The 20,808-nt window shown below is 41.0% G+C and overlaps 8 protein-coding genes across 8 annotated transcripts; 4 read left to right on the top strand and 4 right to left on the bottom strand.

Annotated features, from left to right (window-relative positions):
* Positions 1-9: 9 nt before the first annotated feature.
* Positions 10-1,049, top strand: EAE98_002534 (uncharacterized protein; the record flags this gene model as incomplete). The annotated part of the gene is made up of 3 exons (XM_038950154.1): positions 10-552; positions 608-841; positions 891-1,049. 3 exons carry the CDS (start codon positions 10-12, stop codon positions 1,047-1,049), a joined length of 936 nt encoding a protein of 311 aa, XP_038813893.1.
* Positions 1,050-1,535: 486 nt separating this feature from the next.
* On the top strand, positions 1,536-2,466 carry EAE98_002533 (uncharacterized protein; the record flags this gene model as incomplete). Its single annotated transcript, XM_038950153.1, has 2 exons — positions 1,536-1,701; positions 1,766-2,466. The coding sequence occupies 2 exons, from the start codon at positions 1,536-1,538 to the stop codon at positions 2,464-2,466; spliced, it is 867 nt and encodes a 288-aa protein (XP_038813892.1).
* Positions 2,467-3,330: 864 nt separating this feature from the next.
* Positions 3,331-4,657, bottom strand: EAE98_002532 (uncharacterized protein; the record flags this gene model as incomplete). The annotated part of the gene is made up of 2 exons (XM_038950152.1): positions 3,331-4,112; positions 4,159-4,657. The coding sequence occupies 2 exons, from the start codon at positions 4,655-4,657 to the stop codon at positions 3,331-3,333; spliced, it is 1,281 nt and encodes a 426-aa protein (XP_038813891.1).
* Positions 4,658-6,118: 1,461 nt separating this feature from the next.
* Positions 6,119-6,929, top strand: EAE98_002531 (uncharacterized protein; the record flags this gene model as incomplete). The annotated part of the gene is made up of 2 exons (XM_038950151.1): positions 6,119-6,228; positions 6,299-6,929. 2 exons carry the CDS (start codon positions 6,119-6,121, stop codon positions 6,927-6,929), a joined length of 741 nt encoding a protein of 246 aa, XP_038813890.1.
* Positions 6,930-7,231: 302 nt separating this feature from the next.
* On the bottom strand, positions 7,232-9,163 carry EAE98_002530 (uncharacterized protein; the record flags this gene model as incomplete). The annotated part of the gene is made up of 3 exons (XM_038950150.1): positions 7,232-8,067; positions 8,116-8,988; positions 9,037-9,163. 3 exons carry the CDS (start codon positions 9,161-9,163, stop codon positions 7,232-7,234), a joined length of 1,836 nt encoding a protein of 611 aa, XP_038813889.1.
* A 2,150-nt stretch (positions 9,164-11,313) lies between these two features.
* EAE98_002529 (uncharacterized protein) lies at positions 11,314-13,211 on the top strand (the record flags this gene model as incomplete). Its single annotated transcript, XM_038950149.1, has 5 exons — positions 11,314-11,403; positions 11,471-11,713; positions 11,761-11,843; positions 11,907-12,845; positions 12,905-13,211. 5 exons carry the CDS (start codon positions 11,314-11,316, stop codon positions 13,209-13,211), a joined length of 1,662 nt encoding a protein of 553 aa, XP_038813888.1.
* Positions 13,212-13,846: 635 nt separating this feature from the next.
* On the bottom strand, positions 13,847-14,851 carry EAE98_002528 (uncharacterized protein; the record flags this gene model as incomplete). The annotated part of the gene is made up of 1 exon (XM_038950148.1): positions 13,847-14,851. One exon carries the CDS (start codon positions 14,849-14,851, stop codon positions 13,847-13,849), a length of 1,005 nt encoding a protein of 334 aa, XP_038813887.1.
* A 3,286-nt stretch (positions 14,852-18,137) lies between these two features.
* On the bottom strand, positions 18,138-18,725 carry EAE98_002527 (uncharacterized protein; the record flags this gene model as incomplete). The annotated part of the gene is made up of 1 exon (XM_038950147.1): positions 18,138-18,725. One exon carries the CDS (start codon positions 18,723-18,725, stop codon positions 18,138-18,140), a length of 588 nt encoding a protein of 195 aa, XP_038813886.1.
* Positions 18,726-20,808: the final 2,083 nt, after the last annotated feature.

Raw genomic sequence — 20,808 nt, 5'->3', positions numbered from 1 at the left:
GGCATTAAGATGTCGACCCGTCAACGAAGACCATCGACGACATCGAACACAGAACTTCTTTTCGAAACAGCAAAAAACATTGAAAGGAGGGTCGAAAATTCTCTTACAGTACTTTGGGATGATCTTCCCTCGTGGCAACAAGACAATCATTATATTAGATCTGGTTATCGACCTGCAACATCATCTTTCCAGAAGTCCTTTGCATCCCTGGGTTACATTCACAATGAATCAGTCAACATCTACTCGCACTTGATTGGAGCCGTAGTATTCACACTTTCGGGATTTCTCTTATATGCCATCATTAAGCCTAGATATGCCTCCGCTGAAATCGCTGATGTTCTAGCATTTAGTTGCTTTTTTGCAGGAGCTGCATTATGCCTTGGGATGTCGGGGACTTACCATACCATCTCTAATCATTCTCCCACTGTTGCTAAGTTTGGCAATAAGTTGGATTACCTGGGGATCGTTTCTCTCATCACTGGGAGTGTTATACCTGGGATCTATTATGGTTTGTATTGTCATCCACATCTATTCGAATTTTACTCCACAATTGTAAGTCGTTTCTACAAGATGCGTTCAATTTTCACTTGGCTCATGATACATTCAGACGGGTGTCCTTGGAGGTTTTTGTGCAGTTGTAGTCATGCTTGAACGGTTCAGAACCCCTGCTTGGAGACCTTATCGAGCAGGTATCTTTGTGGCTCTGGCGCTTTGCGGAGCTGTTATTCCAATACTGAATGGGATACAACTCTATGGATTCCATGCAATGCGTGAACGGGCGGGCTTGACATGGCTGCTACTCGAAGGATTTTTTTACATTCTTGGTGCTTCATTATACGCGGTAAGTATTCCAATGGTGTTTGAGGGAATGATTTTCTGATAGCAACTAGGCTCGATGGCCTGAACGGACCTCACCAGGTTCTTACGATATTTGGGGAAGCTCTCATCAAATATTTCATATGCTTGTCCTTGCGGCAGCTGCTTCACATTTGTACGGCTTGACCATAGGTTTCGATTATTATCACAACGGTCTTGGACTGAAATGCTGAATCTCGAAACGTTAGTTGCGAGATCTAACTGTCTGGATGTTTTGGAATATTTCGTCCGCCTGTCGATTGAGTCTTGATCTCCGAGTTGAATGCGTGGTAGGGATTTAGACGCGACAAAGGATGACATTAGGGGCTTCGGTATAGATAGAAGATGCTTTAGCGTGGCATTTTAGATGGTCAAGAAACTGGCCACATTGATAGACGTAAATACTTATGTAGAACCGGACTAGAGAATCATACAACGCAAGATATTATGCTCAAGTAATTGGAATTGAAGATGGGTATTTCGAACGGTTGTGAGGACAAAATAGCTCAACATCCAAAAATAGAAATTTACAGCAAGCCTCGGTCCGGCAATCAAAAATCCGGGGAAGCTGTCGTTCCCCGCCTTAATTCATACACTAGGAAACCTCACAAATACAGACAAATGCCACCGTTCTTTTACTACCTCTGACTCCAATTTTCTATTAACCAGAGAACTATACAATGGCGTCTCGTATTGCACAGATTGCTGGTCATCTCAATTATCCCAAGGGATTACTTGCTGGTCAAGTAGCTATAATTACCGGTTCTGGCCAAGGTATTGGTGCGGAAACCGCGAAACTTTTCGCGAATGAAGGAGCCAAAGTGATTATATCTGATATCGATGGCGGTTAGTACCTTTCAATTCGCTATTTATCTCAAAGCTACCAATATTAACCCAGTCTCCCTCTCAGCCAAAGCAAAATCCGTCGCCGACGAAATCAATTCCGCAGAAAGCGGCCGCGCAGTCGCAGTTCCAGGCGACATGCTTGATGCCGATTATCTCAAAGTACTTGTGAAGAAAGCTGCAGAATTTGGAAACGGAAAAATCCATATCATAGTAAATAATGCGGGATATACATGGGATGGCGTGATCCACAAAATGACCGACAAACAATGGGAAAACATCTTGGCTCTTCACAATACCGCCCCTTTTAAACTCATTCGCGAAGCAGCGCCCTATTTTCGCGTCACAGATGGTGAACCGCGATGTATAGTGAATATATCATCGACATCAGGTGTTCATGGCAATGCCGGACAGGCCAATTATGGAGTTGCAAAATCGGGAATTAATGGTCTTACGAAAGTGATTGCGAAGGAATGGGGTCCGAAGTTCGGAGTCAGATGTAATAGTATAGCGTTTGGACATATATTGACGAGATTGACGGCTGCGAAGGAAGAGGGGGCTTTTGTGACGACGCCGGATGGAGAGAAAATTGCACTGGGGATACCGAAGGGTCAGGGGAGTCAAGGGAAAGATGCGAATTTGGATATTCCGTTGAGGAGGGCGGGTACGGCGGGGGAAGCGGCGAGGAGTATTTTGGCGGTCGCGAGTCCGTTGTTTGGGTATGTGACGGGGCAGGTTATTATGGTCACAGGAGGGAGAAATATGTAGGTGTGTTTGTATAATGGAGATAATGGATTCTTTTGTTCTGGGGTATATTCGCTTTGCCCATGTTTGGGTGAATATACCTTTTGATCATCATTTTTTGAATGTTTCAAAGACCTTCCTACCAGCTCCTATGGTTTCCCGGTTCGATGTTTCCCTTGATAGGTATGTGAATTTCAAATGGAATCACGCACATCGGCACCAGCTCATAAATTAGCTTACGCATTTTTCCTTGTGATCAGCTACATAGTCTATGTGAGAGTTTAACTCAAAGCGGCCATAGAAACAAAACTTGCATCGGTACCTAAAATGTTTCTTTGCATATTTGACATGGTAAGATTCTGCTAAAAACACTGTATACAAATTACACAACAAAACTATTGATATCCTATCCAACGCTAAAGCACTATCACCAAATGATATTATTAATATTGCCTTATGACCTTAAGTCACAATTTCGCCAAATTTTCCAACTCTCGAACAGTCCAACATCGAATGCTTTTAAATAAACTGTGAAAATACCCTTGTCAATAGTAAAATATTTTCCTTGTCCTTCCATCCAGGTACTCATCTTTGGCTCTAGCGATTGAAGTCCTACTACCAACTGGTCCAGCAGTCGTTTTGGGCTATCGCAAACGGTTCTCTAATAAACTGTTTATGCATTAGCTAATCTGGTAGCCTTTGGATGAAAGCTTGACTAAAGTACTGTACCTCAGACTATTGAGTAGAATCCACCGTCGAGCCAGAATATAGGCGTACGAAATCATCTCCGAGGATGGAACAGAGAACGCCATTGTCGCCGAAAGTTACGGAAAAATCTCTCAGAGGGGGGCTCAAAGAAGAAATACCGTGTTCCATAATTCACACTCATCAACCACAATCCCTTCTCAAGGCACCAAAGTACAACAAAAGTTGGGAGAAAGCAAAGCGAAATGCAGAACTTAACCCTGATCGATTTGCGAATACCCATAGGAACGTAAGAAACCCCAAGCCACAAAGTGCTCCCGCAGCTATGAAGAATGCTTTCCATGATGCGCCACTTCCGATCAATTCGTTAATGTTCATACCGAAAAACGATGTAACCAAGGAGATGGGGAGGAAAATGAATGCTAGGATCGACAATTTTCCCAAAGTGTCGGATTGCTGGATCGATTTTCGCGATTCAATTAGCGAAAGTCTTCCAACATTCCACTGAAGTGTCTCTCGAACATATTGCTCAAGTTCGCGGGCTCTTTGTAGCTTCTTGCGATGACAATTAATCACATCTTGTATTTTGTTATTTTCACGAATGCCTGCAGTGCCTTCTTGATAGTCTTCAAGTTTCTGGGTGATCAGTTCAAAACTTTCAATCACGGCGCGAGACTTTATCCATGCTTTAGTAAGATATGAAAGCGTGAAACCTTCGCTTTCATCCTCTGAAGATAGAGGATCCCCAAGTTCCGAACCAATCCAGCATTGAAGTTTGAATTTCAATTTTCCAAGTCGAGCGAGAAAATACGCTTCCAGGCCATTGATTAGGGGAAGGAAACACTCGATTGGACTTGAGTTGATGAATTCAATGTCTGCGTCCGTGAAATTGTCCCAATTGTTGATGAGGGACTGTACAACAGTGTCTATACTCTGCCCACTCCATGTGCGATAAGATACGACCACTAAATATGTTAGAACCGTGAAGTAACGAGCTACAGACACACTGACTCGTTCTACAATTCTCACAATCATTCATTGTCCAGCGTAGTCGAGGTCTGGGGCGCCATGCCTTATCGCGACCGAAATCAAAACCAAGCTGTGAAGTCCCCGATGCCGGAGGGCTAAACTTCCAACCCCAGTCTGACCTGGTTTTCGCATTGTATTTAGCTTCTAGAATTTCGTATGTTGTGCTACAAGCTGAGAAGAGAGTTGGTTCCTCATCAGTGCAACTCTGTGTAAGAGGATATAAAAGAAAGACGACCCTAGTGCTAGTTTCGGATGGAATTATAGCTAGTTGTTCGTTGAACAAAGAGGGCGTTGAAACAAAGTTAATGGAATCGATGGAGTCAACACAGCTTGAGTTAGGGGTTTCAGTCTGCCAATTAAATTTTTGGTAAGAGATAGATTTGGCCTGCGATCCATGTAACAAACTTATATCGGTAATAAGAGTAACTAAGGGAATACTATATATCTTCACGGAAGACTCAGATTCGCTGAGACTTCCCATACTGATATAAATGAATGATTTTGAAGCAAACGGTTGTCCTGTTTCGACACGAGATAGTAACGAGGGGGCGATCTTTCAGTGTGAATTCTTGATGCAAGAGGTGACATATAATGATAAGTTTTCAACGAATATCTGTAGATATTTCAGTAGAGATATGGGATATTTTCGGCGCTTAATATGTATCATTGTTCCGCATAGAAACCCTACCTTGATCTAAATACATGGTCATTAATACGTTAGCTATGAAATAATGCTAGCCAACCGTCAATTATATCTTTACACTGTTTCGTACCATTTAATTGATGAAGACGTGCATCTTTAAACAAGATAAACATGGAAGACTAGGCCATGCCGGTTAAAGCGATGACCGCATGATATTAGCCGCCCTTAGGAAGGGGGGGCAAGGGTTGTAGCCCAATAAAGCCGATGCTGTACTCTGGATTTGAATCTACCTTAATCGGGCTGACTGGCCTTTAAATATGCCCTTGGTTGCATTTCAGTTTTCCAATACGCTTTTGACTGCATAATTATTCTTTGGGAATGTCGATCACACAGAGAAGCGCTTAATGTCCATTTCATCGAGACACTTCTACGATTTTGGCTATCATATATGCTCAATTTTGTTACACGAATCAATAGTAAGCTACCCAGAAGCTACCGCGCCATACGAATCAAAAGAGCCTCGATATTGCCTGTCCAAAATTATACGTCCAATGAGCTACACTGAAAAGTGAACTACAATATTTCGCAGATATAGTGCATAAGTAGAACATCAAGCCCAACGTCAGTATTGTCGCAGTATGAACCATCGTGATAGTCAAGGGTGACGGATCTTATCAAGGATAAATGCACGCAACTAAGATGCGATTTTCAAGGCTTTGCTGTGCAACGCGAGAGCAAGTTGTGCCCGTGACTTCAACGATTACAATCAGCATGTTGACTTCGTGGCGCTTGCCAAATATTAGCCTGATTTCGACATTTGGGATCCTATAAACTCCAAAGACTAGAAACATCTAGATCTAGCTAATATGAGTGACTCTCTTGAGATAGTCTTGGGGCAAAGTCGTCGGTTCCGACTTTGCTGAAACGGAACCAGGAAAAGTCACAACCTTTCAAAGTCGGTGCCTTATTCTTGTTGATCTCAATTAGAAAGTAATTTTCAATTACAGGGTTGCAAGGCGAAGCATTTGGAAATGCTTGGGATATATGCAATTGATTGTGTATCCATCCAACTTCCATCCATCGACTTGATGGTGACGGACGCGAGAGCAACGCGGCCGATGTGCTTACTAAGCGAGCCATTTCGGATTGTCAATTTTGTGGACACGGTGCACCTGAACCCCATCGAGCTCCACGAGAAGTCAACAACCACACTCCTTTAACAACATACAATTTTAATTGAATAGTCCCGATTGATTCTCGACACTTACCTTCCTTTACCTACAATAATAATCATTCAAAATGGCACCAAAAGCAACCAAAGACAAATACTCCGTAATCCTTCCTACCTACAATGAACGTCGCAACCTTCCCATCATTACATGGCTTCTTAATCGCACATTCACCGAGCAGTAAGTTTGCGCCAATGGCTCGCACTTTTATGCGCATTGATTTTTCAGGCGGCAGCTAATTGAATTATAGAGGACTCGATTGGGAGCTCATCATCGTTGACGACGGTTCCCCCGACGGAACTCAAGTCGTTGCCAATCAACTTGCCAAAGCTTACTCCCCTCATGTTCTCCTCAAAGCTCGCGCTGGCAAGCTTGGTCTCGGAACGGCATATGTTCATGGTCTCCAATTCGTGACTGGAAACTATGTTATTATTATGGACGCGGATTTCTCTCACCACCCCAAATTCATCTCCCAAATGATCGCGAAGCAGAAGACGCTTTCTACAAATGGTGGATATGATATTGTTACTGGCACAAGATATGCCGGTGATGGAGGTGTATTTGGATGGGATTTGAAGAGAAAGTTGGTTTCCAGGGGCGCCAATTTATTCGCTGATACCGTTTTGAGACCTGGGGTTAGCGATTTGACGGGAAGTTTCAGACTATACAAGAAAGCGGTTTTACAGAAGGTTATCGAAAGTACGGAAAGTAAGGGATATACTTTCCAGATGGAAATGATGGTTAGAGCTAAGGCTATGGGATGCACGGTGGCCGAGGTACCAATCAGTTTCGTAGATCGTGTTTATGGCGAGAGTAAATTGGGTGGTGATGAGATTGTGGAATATGCAAAAGGTGTCTTGAATTTGTGGATGAAGGTTTAGGTTAAAGGTGTACGTGGATATATTGTATGCATGGTGGATGGAGTTGGTGGTTTTATTGGGATCTATAATGGTCGGATCTTAGTTCTTGGAATTTGATGATGTATACTATCATATGGTTGGACTGGTGCAATTTTGACAATGAAACTTCCTTTCACTAAGCAGTCGAGTGGTTGCATCTCATTTAAGTTGTGGGGTGAGATCTTACTCTCTTTGCCATCATTCATGGGTCTCCACCAACCTCTTTCACTGGTAGCTTAGTATTGAACAACTTAATAGTGGCATATCGCGACAACCGACATGAACTATTCCCCAGTTATTATGTCATCTGCAATTTTCTCGGCAATCATATAGACAGAAGCTTGAGGATGTCCAGGAAACGCAAAAGGAAAGATCGAAGCATCAACGACTCTTAGCCCCTCTACTCCAAATACCCTGCCCCTCGAATCTACAACCGCATTCGTATCTCCAGTTTTACCCATTGCGCATGTAGCACTAGCATGCCACATTGGAGCCGAGTTCTGTTGAATATACTCCAAAATTCCTTCGTCTGTTTGTACCGTCACTCCTGGAAGAATCTCAGGTCCTATCTTGATAGATTTAGCTGGGTCGCTATCCCATATTTGTCGAATGCGTTTGAATATTGCTACTGCGACTTCAGAATCTGCAGGGTCACTGAACCAACCAAGATCGATTACAGGTGGATCTAACATGCTAGCGCTTTTGATGGTGATATTGCCTCGGGAAAGAGGAGCTGTAAGTACTCCGCCAAAAACACCAATTGTAGAGAAATTGTCACCTCCAAAACCTGCTCCTACATACTCTGCTTCTGGCCAGTCAGATGGGAAATATCTTAGTGATAATTTTGTCTGTTGTGAGAAATTTCCTCGCAGTTCTTCTGGGATTCTTTCGAAAGATAGGTAACCGGCCGCCGAGCTGTATGGCCCACCAGCATCTTCGTAATATTGTTGCAATATCTCGGCAGAGTTGTTCGGATTTGCTACAATACTTCCAGCACTGGGTGTGTTTACTTGGTTGAGTACAGTGAATGAAACTTGATCCCATAGATTTTGTCCCACTCCTGGAAGTTCTGAAATCAATGGAATGTTTTGTTCCTCAAGTGTAGCGCGTGGGCCGATTCCTTCTCCACATTAGCATGTTATTTTAAATGTTGAGAATAGCTTCTCACCAGATACCATAAGCAATTGTGGTGAGTGAAAAACTCCCGAGGATATGATGACTTCCTTCTTCGCATGAATAGTGTATTGGAATCCTGCTGTCGATACTTGAACCGCGTTTGCTCTTTTTGGTGAATCAGAAGCGAAAAGGATCTTTAGGGCTTGAGTGTGGGCATGTACCATGATATCCGTATTCTTAATAGCTTCTTCTAAGAAACTTGACTGCGAAGATGATCGTACAGCATTCTTCGGTTCAATGGTAGAAGTGACCCAAGCACCATGACCCGATAAAGAACCACTACTGAATCCAACTGAACTTACTGGAAGACCAATAGACTGTACAGCTTTCGCAAGCACATTTATCGTGGGATCAACCCAATTGTTCCAGGAAATTTGTAGAGGTCCTCCGAAAGAGTTATCAAAAGCTGTGGTATCATACACTACTGTTGCGGATGTCGAGTTTCGTTTTAAATCATCAGGTGGAGTCAAATGACAAGACTTCTTGTAATATGGAAGAATATTCTCAAAAGTGAAACTCTCATCTCCTACAATTTCAGCCCATTTCTGATACGTACCAGTAGTAGCACGATGATATGACAACGCATTCAGTGCTGAAGATCCTCCTAGCGTTTTTCCTCGAGCATAGTGTATTCGCCGGTTCCCACCATTTACCTGTGGTACAGAGAATAAATCCCAGTCAATTAGCGGTTGCTTGGGATAATCTTCAGTTGAGTACACCAGAGGCATTTGCAAGCTTCCATATGGGACGATGCTATAGTTTCCATTGTCTTGTTCGTAAAAACCACCTGCTTCGATTACGCCAACAGATGCTATTTCTGCGAGCCTTGATGCAATGACCAATCCTGCTGTTCCACCTCCAACCACTGAATCTATGAGCTTACATTCTTTAGGTACTCAATGATCTCACGCACCAACATAATCATAAGTAGCATTTCCAGGAACAGCGAAAGCACTCGAACGAAGTCGATGTTGAGTTTGTGCGGTACCGGCTACAGATTGTATGAGCGCAGGCAATATCGATATCCAAGCACGAATCATTGATGTTATATGTCGTATCGGAAATGGTTTATCGAGTGTCAATCGCGAAGTCAATGGGCTTGTACGTTCATTTTGATATCTCGGGGGATACTTTGACCCAGGTAAAATCTCCCCACTGCCAAGTGTCAGCAGTACATCCGGATAATATCCTGGGACGAATCACGTCACCGAGGACTGCTTCAACACCGTAATACTAAGATTATCTGAAGTATTAAGAACGGCTCTGCTCCACAATTTATACTGCATATACGCGGCTTGCAATATATCAAGAATGCCACAATTTCATCAAGGAGACTTCACAAGATGAAAAACATCATCTCACTGAATTCTCCTCTGGCAGCTACCTTAATCTTAATCATTTCTCCTTTCATGATACCTGGATATACTTCTTCCATGTATGAGTAATGGTTTCCACATGCGCTTGGTCGTAGAACAAGCGGGATGCTAGATCCAAAAGCAACAGTAATGATATCTCCTTGTAGAATGTTTTTGACAGCTAAGTTTATGTACTCTCGCTCTGTGATCATTGATCTTCGTCTGAAAGATAGTACCATGGCACGCATCGCATTAGCGTTATCCCATTTCGTACGTGACAATTCATGTGTCTCGGTGTTTGCAGTCAAAGTAAGAGCGTTTTGGTCGATCTCTTATCATCAAGTCTCTATTTGTCGTCTCTATGTCCATCTCTGAAATTATCTTGCATGAAAGGTCCAGGGTGCGCCAAGTTTGGGTTGATCCAGTTTTCATCAGGAAGACCAATAGGCACAGCAATATTGTATCTTTCCAAGACATTATTGGGTACTCTATCAATGACTTTTTAATGGGTGCTGAACTAAATCCACGGTTATTCGGTATACTAGACTTCAAAATATTTCATGAAGTCCGGATTCCATGGTTTGTTCTATTCGGTTTAAGCTGTGTGGCCACTACACACCAGTACGAACAATATGGCTATATTCCCGGAGAAGTCATGTTTCTTGTTATGGCACACTTTTTATATGCCAATACCTGCGCAAAATCAAAGCATCTTATCACTACCACGTGGGATATGTATCAGGAAAAGATGGGATTTAACTATAACTTGCGAACCAGGATCCAGCGAAATATGCATGGAATAAATATGCGCTTACGACATTCTTTTTCTTGTATCTATTTGTCTATTGGGTATGGGACACATCAAATGGACAGAAAGACTCCTTCCGGACGATGGAACGTGGAACGTTCGTGAAGCGAAGGACCTTTCCACAACTTCCTTGGCAAGAATTATACAACCCCAAAACCATTATGGCGGACAATGGTGATGCAATTCTTGCAGATGGATGGTATGGACTGGCGCGTAAGATTAACTATAGCTTTGATTTGTATTTTACTGTTTCCTGGGGTCTATTTACTGGGTTTGATAGCCCCTTTCCTTGGTATTGTTTAGTCTTTTTCACTGTCATGATCGTACGTCGTGCCATGAGGGATATTAATAAGTGTAGATAAAAGTATGGAGATGTTTGGAGGTAGTATGAGAAGCAGGTACCATATCTCTTCATTCCGGTTAACTCCAAATTATGCCCCTTGTCAGATGACCTCTAGCTGACCAACTATCAGTACGTGATATGACTTTCGCATACATCGTTTGATTATGTGGTGATACGTTCTCTATGGATTCGGACATGATGAATAGCATCTATAATATCTAGATATATTGCCATAAATCTGAGATCACCAGAAGTTCTTATCTGCGGCTCCACGTATACTTGGATCGTCAAAGTATTTCATACTAACCCTAATATTTTCCTTTGAAAAAAAAAAGGCAGGATCCACGGTAATACTGTAGTACAGTCACATAAAGAGGGCCTGGACGTAAGAACAAACTTCGCTTCAAAGATAAATAAAGGAGGTTTGTAGACGAAAGCTTCAGGGTGAGAGCAGTTTGTTTAGTTGAGTTGTTTGTCTATTCATTGCATTAAAGAATTAAAATATAGGAGAATAACAAGATAGTGAATCTAGCTCGTTTGTAGAATTTCAAACAAACAAGCATTAGGTAGCTCCTTTTTGGTTGCCATATAAATATTTACTTTTATCATGACCATCAACCTCAATACTTCAATCTCCACTGACTTACCATCCATACATCACCGTCTCATTTATCCGTAGTCCTCATGGATCGATACTGGGAAGCCAATCTCTGGCAACCAACCATCGTCAACGACGGAGGAAGTTTGCAGCAATTCGTCCCCTTGCACCTCAAAGTCAGTACATCCATATTCCCTCGCCCAACTAAACTACAACCCCCACAATGTCTAACACCGATCATAGGAAGTCGAGAGATGTCGCGAGAATCTGAGGGAATGCACTAAAGTCCTAGCTCTTTTTCCCTACACGCCATCTCACTGGAGAAATCGATCTGCAGTTCTTTTGGAATTAGGATATCCGGAACTCGCTGCGGCAGATGCTTATAAGGCGCTTATTTTGACGACATCTGTATTTGATGGGAAGTATCTCGGCTCGAGAGTGTGGCTTGAGATGGGCATGGCGATTTGGTATCGAGATGCTGTCAAGGTAAAGTTGAAGCACGGTGTGCATGTAAACTTTTTTGACCCCTTTAGGGAAATCCATGGGATGTGAATTTCTCGGCGACGAAATTTGGCATACAGATGCTTGATTTTTTGAAGTATGAGCGGAAGCAAGCGTGCGTTTCTAATGCCTTCTTTGCTGATAGTCTCTATTCTTACCTACCTAACCAAATGTTTAGCTATACCCAATTGATCTTCTCCCTCTGCTATCTCCAAGCTCTTCCGGACATCAAAGCCATAACCACGGAAGCATTAAAACGTTACCCTGACGATATCACATTTCTCTATTTCCAGCACGCTGCAACCTCCGCATATGAAAGCAATCGCACTTTCATATACCAACAAGCATTACCCGATGGTATCAAATGGGTGCATGCAGAGATGGGAACAGTATGGAATAAACCATATCCATGGGCTTCAGGATTCCATACCAGAACCAAAAGATCAATCAAAGCCGCCAATATAGCTCTGAAAAAATGCTCAAAGGTACTTCGAATTCAGCCTTCTAATATGACTATGTCAGACTCGGGTGGAGTTTGTTATGGCATGTTCGCAAGTCAAGATATACATAGAGGTGATACCATTATCGAGCGCAGCCCAGTCTTATCAATCAGTGGCTTACAACTAAAGACACATTTGAATTTGATAGATTCATTATTAGGAGAACCGAAGACTAGATCGAAAACTTCCCCAGGAAACTGTTTCAATTGTTACGGACTCTTGAACAAATATGGGCCAAAATATGGATTTGCATGTTGTTCCCATCTCTACTTCTGCAGTAAAGATTGCAAGAATCTTGCCCAGCAGTATTACCACGATGCCCTATGTGGCACCAATATAATCCCCATCTATTCATTCTCCAAAAACAAAAAATGTTACGTATGTGGGCCCGAGATCGCGGGAATGATATGGTTACGGCTTTTGGCGACATGCAAACAAGGGGGTGGACATCCGCTTCAACATCCTCTTGTAACCAATCTAAGCATTCACGAAGCAGCGGCTCAAGACCCCTGGTCCTTAAATGTCCGCGTCATCCGGCCTCTGAAAACTCTGGAGATACTTGGGATAGATGTTTTCGCGAATCAATGGTATGATACTTGGGTCTTGGAAACTCTGTGGTATGTCTATCTTTCCTAGAACCACATTCACAACAATAATAACTGATATTACCTCACAGGCAAATATTCAGGGTCAACTCTGCTGGAGCATATAATACAGAAAACGAGTATGGATGCTGGGTCGATAGCTTCTACGCAATGTTCAACCATAGTTGTGAAGATCCGCGAATGATGGGTACACATATCCAGGACTTTGATCGGGCGGGCTCGAAGTTTCAACACGGCGCTGCGAGAGAAATTAAAAAAGGGGAAGAGGTATGTGTCAGTTACATTGAGGTGTTGTCGCGATCAAAAATGGAAAGACGCAAAGCCCTTGCGGGATGGCTCTCCGGTGATTGTAAATGCAAGAGATGCTTGGCTGAATAGTATGTAATAGCCCCTGTGACTATCTAGGATTGTCTCCCATAGCATCAAAAGACTTGAACAAATCGAAAAGATTGGTCTTGACAATCTTCAAGTGAGTTACGCAATCGAACACTTGCTATAGTAGGTAGCCAGTATCAAATTGTTAAGACCATTGTGATAAGACATAGGTAGTTTTTGGACCTTCTAAACCCATCTAAGCCGTCAAGAATTCGAGACGGCGAGGAATAAACTTGATGGGGTATTTCAAGAAGTCACAAAGAAGTAACCATCATACACTTCAAATCACCAGGTATAGATCAAGATATGTCTTATTCGAACGAAGTCATGTCGTTGTATCGATACATACATACCTATATACAAGTTGGCGCTTTGATGTTTACTAAACCTGGTGAAGTCACGTTTGTAGGTGTTTATTCTTAGCTAGGGAAGCAAATGTATACTAGGTATATACCACTTGCGTGGATGTCATATCTATCATGGAATTATAAATCTTAATAATTCTTATTTTGGTCTTTGACTTGCCAGAAAATGAGTATCTTCCCTCGCCACTGTTCCCCGAATCCAAAAGCAAAACCCGTCCCATCACAAATAAGTACCTAACTCCCTAGGTATCTCCAACTACCTACCTACCACACTCAAACCGCAACCCTATCCAACCCACTCTCCTCAAAAAGCCTCAAAATCCCCCCCTCCTTCTTTTCCCTCCCCCCCCTCACCAACTCCGCACTCCTCTTATCCTTCGCATCCGCCCTCCTCTCCCTCCTCCTCTTCCACGTCTCCAACTTCCACTTCGTGGCATGCGAAATCCCATTGCGCGCACGTTTCTTAATCTCCAACCACGGATCTCTCGGATCATCCAGCTTGTGGTACTTCCAATACGGGGTATCCGGATTCGGGTCGCGGGGAAGCTGAGTCGGACGATGCATGATGAGGACCGTCGAGTCACGATTGATTTTCTCACTCGCCTCACCATCCTCATTCCAGCGCTGCGCTTTCAGCGCCAGGCCCTCGGCCCTGCTTTCAAAGTCACTGAGTGTGAGCTCGTCGGTGGCTACGAGTTTGAACCCTTTGCGGGGTTGTGCGCAGTTCATGAATGAACCATCGCAGGTATTGAAGATCAAGGTGAAATTTTCCGCGGGACAGTAGCGGAGAAAATTTGTGATGTGACGGTATGAGAAACTTTGGTGAGAGTTAAAGAGGTTGGAGACATCGAAGATCCATTCATTTATACCATGATATTTTGGTGAAAGAATCTCATCGAGTAAGAAATTTTGTCTCGTGTACAGAACTTGAGGAGAACCTTTGTAGCGGTGGGAATCCGGCGTCTCGTAGAATTGAATATGAACTGATCGAAGGAGGATCTGTCCCGCGCGAGTATACAAAGGGGCGCATTTGAGAAAGGATTCCAGAGTTTGGAAAGTGAAAGTTTGGTTTTGCAAATATTCTTTTGGAAATTCTGAGTCGAGATCATTGTAAATTGTGCGACAGGTTAATCGTAGAGATCGAAGTATTGATTTTTTAGATGACTGTATGTATCGAGACTGCTTAATGGATAGAGCCTCGCTCCAGATGATATTTCGGAGTTCGATGGGAAGGTTCATAATTCCCACCTTGTCAGGAGGTAAATTTGTTAGTGACATGGTAACTAGATGACTGAAATTGTGATATTCGGGCTGAGAAAAATCTGAGTGTTGGAGATAGGTATGGAGTAAACTAGTCTTGTATGCAGATGACACGTCCAACTACAGTACTAGACAATTGAAATAAGCCGGAACCACTTTTTTTTAATTTAGTAATATCCACATTATAAGGAAAAATAAGAATATAAATTTATTTTTTCTTTTTAAAAATCTGGTTTTTGAATATACTATCACCTAATTATTTTTAAAGCTATTTTTATATATTTTATTAATATATTGATTTCTAATACTTTGTATATCATATATTCGTATTAATATATACTTTTATATATTTTGATATATTCTTTATTAGAAATTCGAATAATCCTTCATTTAATACCTCCTATACTACTTTCAAATATTCCTTTAATTTCTTTAAATCTTCTTTCTCATATTTTGTAGATTTTATAAATATAGAATATAATTATATTATTTTATACTTTAATATCTATTAGATATTCTTAATAGGATTAAAGTTCAGAGAATAGGAAGACTAATTAGTAATCTGAATCTTATTTTTAATAAACCAATCCCATACAGTATAAACAGTATATATAGATATATTATCCTGTATAAAAATAAGGGGATTGTAGTATTCCTTAAGGAATGTATTTTCTAAAACCTGAATATAAGATCTTACAGAATATCTATACTTTTTAGATTCCCAATCCCTTTTTATTATATATAATAGAGTTCTCCTATTCCCTCAAAAAGCTGTTTATATTATTACTTTAATATTCTGTTTAGATTTACAAGTAGTAATTAAAATAGGATCCTACTTCTGAATAGGAGTTCTGAATACTTATTCAATCTCTTTTTTATATTTATATTTAGCGGAATACTTATTATTTCATATATAAAGCTTTTATCTTTCAATATTCTAATGTATTCAGTATTTGTATTAATCCAATCTTAATTTAGCATACTCCTTTTTAAGCTCAAAACACTTCTTAATATACTAATAAATGATCTCATAAAGTCTATACAAGTTCTTGATATAGATATTATTCATTTTTAGATCTATTTTTTATTAATATATTTCAAACTTTGTTTTGAAATACAATCATATATATCTTAATATAGATTAATAATTTCTAACTGAATATAGAATCTTCCTATATCTATTAAACTTAAAGATTTCTTTTAATCTTGATTTAATACTATTAATAATTGATTTTACTATTTTGTAAAAAACTTTAAATTCAATTTTAATTTCACATAATAAAAGTTTAATGTTGGTTTGAGAGAGATACGGAAGACGTGGTTCCCACTATGTGTAGGCCCCTAAATGTCTATTTGTATTCAATCTAAGGAGCTAGCTAAATGAGGGAAATAGTAGGCCTTATATAGGCACTACTGAAAGAGCTAGTCTCCTTCGCTTTCGCCTAATAACCTTAATACAGTTGCCTTTGTATTGAAGTGAATCCTTTAAAGTGAATTCCCTTGAATGAATTCCCTTGTCCATACATTTAATTTGTTAAGCTCTAATAATAAACCCTTGCTTATATAAAATAAGCTTCTTCTTTTAATCCAATTACAACAAATTTAAATCTATTTAAAATTGTAATTATTAAATTATAAAATATTTAAAAATTAATAATAAGGAAAAAAACACATACAACACGTTTTATACACGTTTCGGCTCTTTTCAATTATAGATCACTATATTTTCTTTCGCAATAAAGATTAATAAAAGTTAATAAATGTATTGAATGATTTATCGAATAGGTGGAAAGCAAAGTTGTATTGTTGAGAGGGGAGCTGAATCCTTAAATAGACCATGCCATAGACCGATCAAAAATCAACCCAAGCCGTGAAATTTATTGAATACTCAGGTAGACATGTCATATCCAAAATTATAGTGAACTAAACTCTTTCATCTCTATTATGTGAATCTCTACGTAGGTAGTCAGCTCACTTATTACTATCGAACTCAAACGAAGTCTCATCAGAAGCGTCCATGTTTTCTTCATCTATTCTAGTCACTTTCTCTTTTATACTTCTTTCCTTCGAGATGTACTTCAAGTGTTCAAATAGCCATACCGGCACTACTAACACCAATTACCTTGATCTTAATGAACCACCGAGTATCAGCGTCAAATCTATGATGTATCAATCTTCCAACCCCACACAACTCATCGAGAGGTCTTCCATCTGCAGAACACTTTGCGCACTTTGAAAGAAATCATGTAGACGACCTCCACAAGCGAGTCATGGGGTTCTAGACCGAAAAAGAACTGAATCAATCATCAAGATACCGACATGAACCTACGGACTCAAAATGTAAAGTGAGTAATGAAGTCCACTTTCCACCAAAGTATGCACTACTATGCGCTACTCATGTCATTCAAATCAAGATCTGCAAATGCCGATACCCGTGGACAGTACCGAAAGGCATATTTTGAGGCTGGTACCATGTGGCTGAAAATCAGACATGCAACAAATTAGAATATAGAACGCTTTGATTCCGTTCAATTCCATTCTGTGGAAGCAATATTTCTTCGAGAACATAAGCTAGAATTTAGATTGCATGATATAGTGCTCCTCCATATCATGACTGCCAAGTAAAGTTCAAACCATTTGATAGTCGTGAGGTCGGGAATCGAACCATCATCCCAACACATTCACTGATATGTTTTCAATGCTTCGAATGACACGAGGTATTTCCGCGTAAGAAAGGGGGTTGCTGAAGTTCTTCGTGTGGTGATTTTCTGCTGTGGTGTGTCCTCTATTACTCCTTTGAACAGAAAGAATCAACACTTGCCTTCTTGTGCTCAACGCAAAACGATCTACTTCTTCGCACTTGTGAAGAGAAGATGATACTTTCGGAGAAACGAGCGAAAACATGAAGTGAAAAAATTCAGTGACTTCGTTTGAGAAAGATAAAAAAAAGATCCAAGGAAATGATGAAAAGATAACCCCAAAGCTCGTCGACTTGGCAGAATAAAACATACTGAAGATCAAACAGAGTATCAAAGTAAAGAGAAAAGATTTCTCTCTTGCAAACAAAAAGAGAAGTATGTCCTTAGGCCAGTAGATTCCAGAATAGTGAGTGTCGCTAGTTTTTATGAATGAAACATCTTGTCGTCTAAACCATTTAACATTACCATATCCCAAGTTATCTAAGTTAGATGGCATCTATATCTAATCCATATTAATGACGTATGCCTCTAGGTCTGAAAATGTTGAATCCTCGAACAATTCGTACCAAGTCGAGTAGTAGCTGGTGACTAGGACACAGAAACTTTCACAGCTTTTCTCTCAGCTTTTTTCTATCCATGGTAATAAATAAAGCTTCCCCAGTGGCCAACACTACTCCCTCGCCATCCTCGATCGTGGCTTTTCCAAATATCTTCCTTCCCTCTTTCCTGTCTACCCAACTTCTCCCCAACACAACCCCTGGTGTCCCGATTGGTTTTTTATACGTAATGTGTAGATACGCCGTCATGGTAGTTTTATCCCTTGGCCTGGCGACGGAAGCTGCACAACCGATCATATCATCCAAAATGACTCCAGTGAATCCGCCATGCGCAGTATCAATATGACCATTGACATGCGAGCCCAAACTCATCAACGCCAGAACTTCGCCAAACGAACGCGAGGAGTTAGGCGGAGAGTAGAAGAATTGACAATGCGAGATAGTGTCTGGTGTCTGAAGGGTAATGGCCGTAAATGTATCACAGGTATGATGTTCCTTGCGCATTCGCGACCGAGGTGAAAAGGGGTGCATAGAGCTGTCCTCGAGAATTGGTTTACACCATGGTGTTAAGGAGAAATGTTCCGCGGTTTCCTTTGGTATAGGCGCAAATCGAAACAGATCCTGTGGGAAACTCATGGTGGAAAATGACTGAGTGTGTCCATTTTGAGATGCAATTGAAGTTGTTGATAGTAGTACAATGCTGCGTTGCACCTCAGACAAATGTTAGACGTTGTGGATCTGATAAGTAAGTATTCCACTTTGGATGTGTGGTCAGGTTTGATAAGATAAGTGGATTCGGACTTCGGAACGATGAAGCTAAAGCGCTTGAAACATGAAACTAAAAAGGAAGAGCTACTCTCGCGCTATTGGAGCTGGGACCCTTGGAACTTGGAAGCTAGATAGTTCAAGGGAAAGGGTACAGACAGGTACAGGACTAGTCACTTTGATGTTTGAGGGAGCTTTCAGAATCATTCACGATGTTTGAATATTAAACTTTTGCGAGTGCAAACATTCAGGAGGCTCGTGAAATTAAGGTTCAACACGATATTGAGTTCTAGAGCTAGTACGAGAAAAAGGAGGGAGGGATAAGCTAAATGAAGGTTGGAAGGATTCTTATTGAATTGATATTGATATTGATTATTGATACCGGAAGACTTATTTGTATCTGTCCAAAAGTTATTCATCCTTCTCATCCTTCATATATGAATCATTCTGCATACAGCTACCGACCTAGATGGATACTCGATATATATATACCTATATATATATATCACACAATACTGTAGAATATACTTGTAACATCAGATAGCCGCAAGATTAATGATGGAATTTTATGGATCCCTAATATAGAATTTCATCACGGTTCTCGGTTCGGTTCACAAACACTTGCTTGGGTTCGTATAATAACTTATATAAGTTTGGCTAAAAATAAGGCTGGGAAGTTCCATTTACCTTGGCTCACCAGCTGAGCTTGCGAGCTTGCCTTTCTACCCTCCCTCGCCTCCTTTCTACGTCGCTCTGATGATTAGATGTCACTCAAACACTTTGGCCCCCCATCCAAAGAATCTGTCACTTCTGCAATTATGATAGTTACGGTAGCATACCCCATGATACCAGGCTCATTCCACGACCGATGACCCTTTCGAATTATGAAACGAAAGTTTGCTTATGAACTCGACTGCCCCCCTCCACCCCCCTCCACCCCCCTGAACACTGCAATTTTACCAAGATGACCATTGACCAGTCACGATACAGAATGCGAGAGAGACGTTCCTTTTGTGTACGAGGTAGTATCAAATTGAATGATGTCTTTCATTAACACTGGCTCACTGGTCGATATTCAGACGGTTGGTGGGAACGGTTATTGATACCTACACAGACCTGACTCTGGTCAAAACTCACTCGGAACAATTTTTATATATTTTATATATGCTCTGGACCTCTCGCCCCTCGACAATGAACGTACGATCTGAGCTCTGATTTTGGTTCGGTCTCTTCTCGTCCAAGTATTCCATTCCCTCCATCATCTTCTCACTCTTTTCACGCTTCACTTCATCATTGTTATCGGGCTGGTCCTTCATTGGTTGCCACAACCGGTCATTCATGTTGGGCCATCGATAGGTAGCCACTCACTCATCACACTCACTCCTCACGCACTCCTCGCACCTCTTGCCACCAGTACATTCATTCATTCATTCATTCAATTCGTTTGATTCGTTTTATTCGTTGTCCGTCATTTGAAACTTCATGGTTTCGTTTGCGTCAACCGCGACATTCATTCCTTGAATCACCCATCAGTCATCGCCCATCATTCGTCATTCAGTTTATTCTATTCCATTTGTACAATTTCCCACAGTCAATCATAACAGTACAGTCAATCATAACAATACAGTCAATCATAACAGTACCTACCATTCAGAGCGCAATCCATTCACAGCACAATTATCTTGATTGATTCGCCCTACCCACCTCCTTATTCACACGACTTGTGTATTTACTTGTCTCGAGCTTGTATACCCGTACACCCTTTCACCTCTTACACTTTATCAATTAAACTCAACGTCAATTAATAGTATCCACCAAGTTTGCACAGCCTTCGGCATCCTGTGACGATCCTTCCAATTATTTACGAGAACACGAGATACATATCAAAAAAAAACTTGTGTGTGTGCGTGGAGGGCACCTGAGGTTCTCCAGCTACAAAAGTCTAGAAGCTTTC

Source organism: Botrytis deweyae (genome assembly GCF_014898535.1).
Source record: "Botrytis deweyae strain B1 chromosome Unknown BDEW_004, whole genome shotgun sequence".
Lineage (NCBI taxonomy): Eukaryota > Fungi > Ascomycota > Leotiomycetes > Helotiales > Sclerotiniaceae > Botrytis > Botrytis deweyae.
This window is presented reverse-complemented; position numbering and strand designations above follow the sequence as displayed.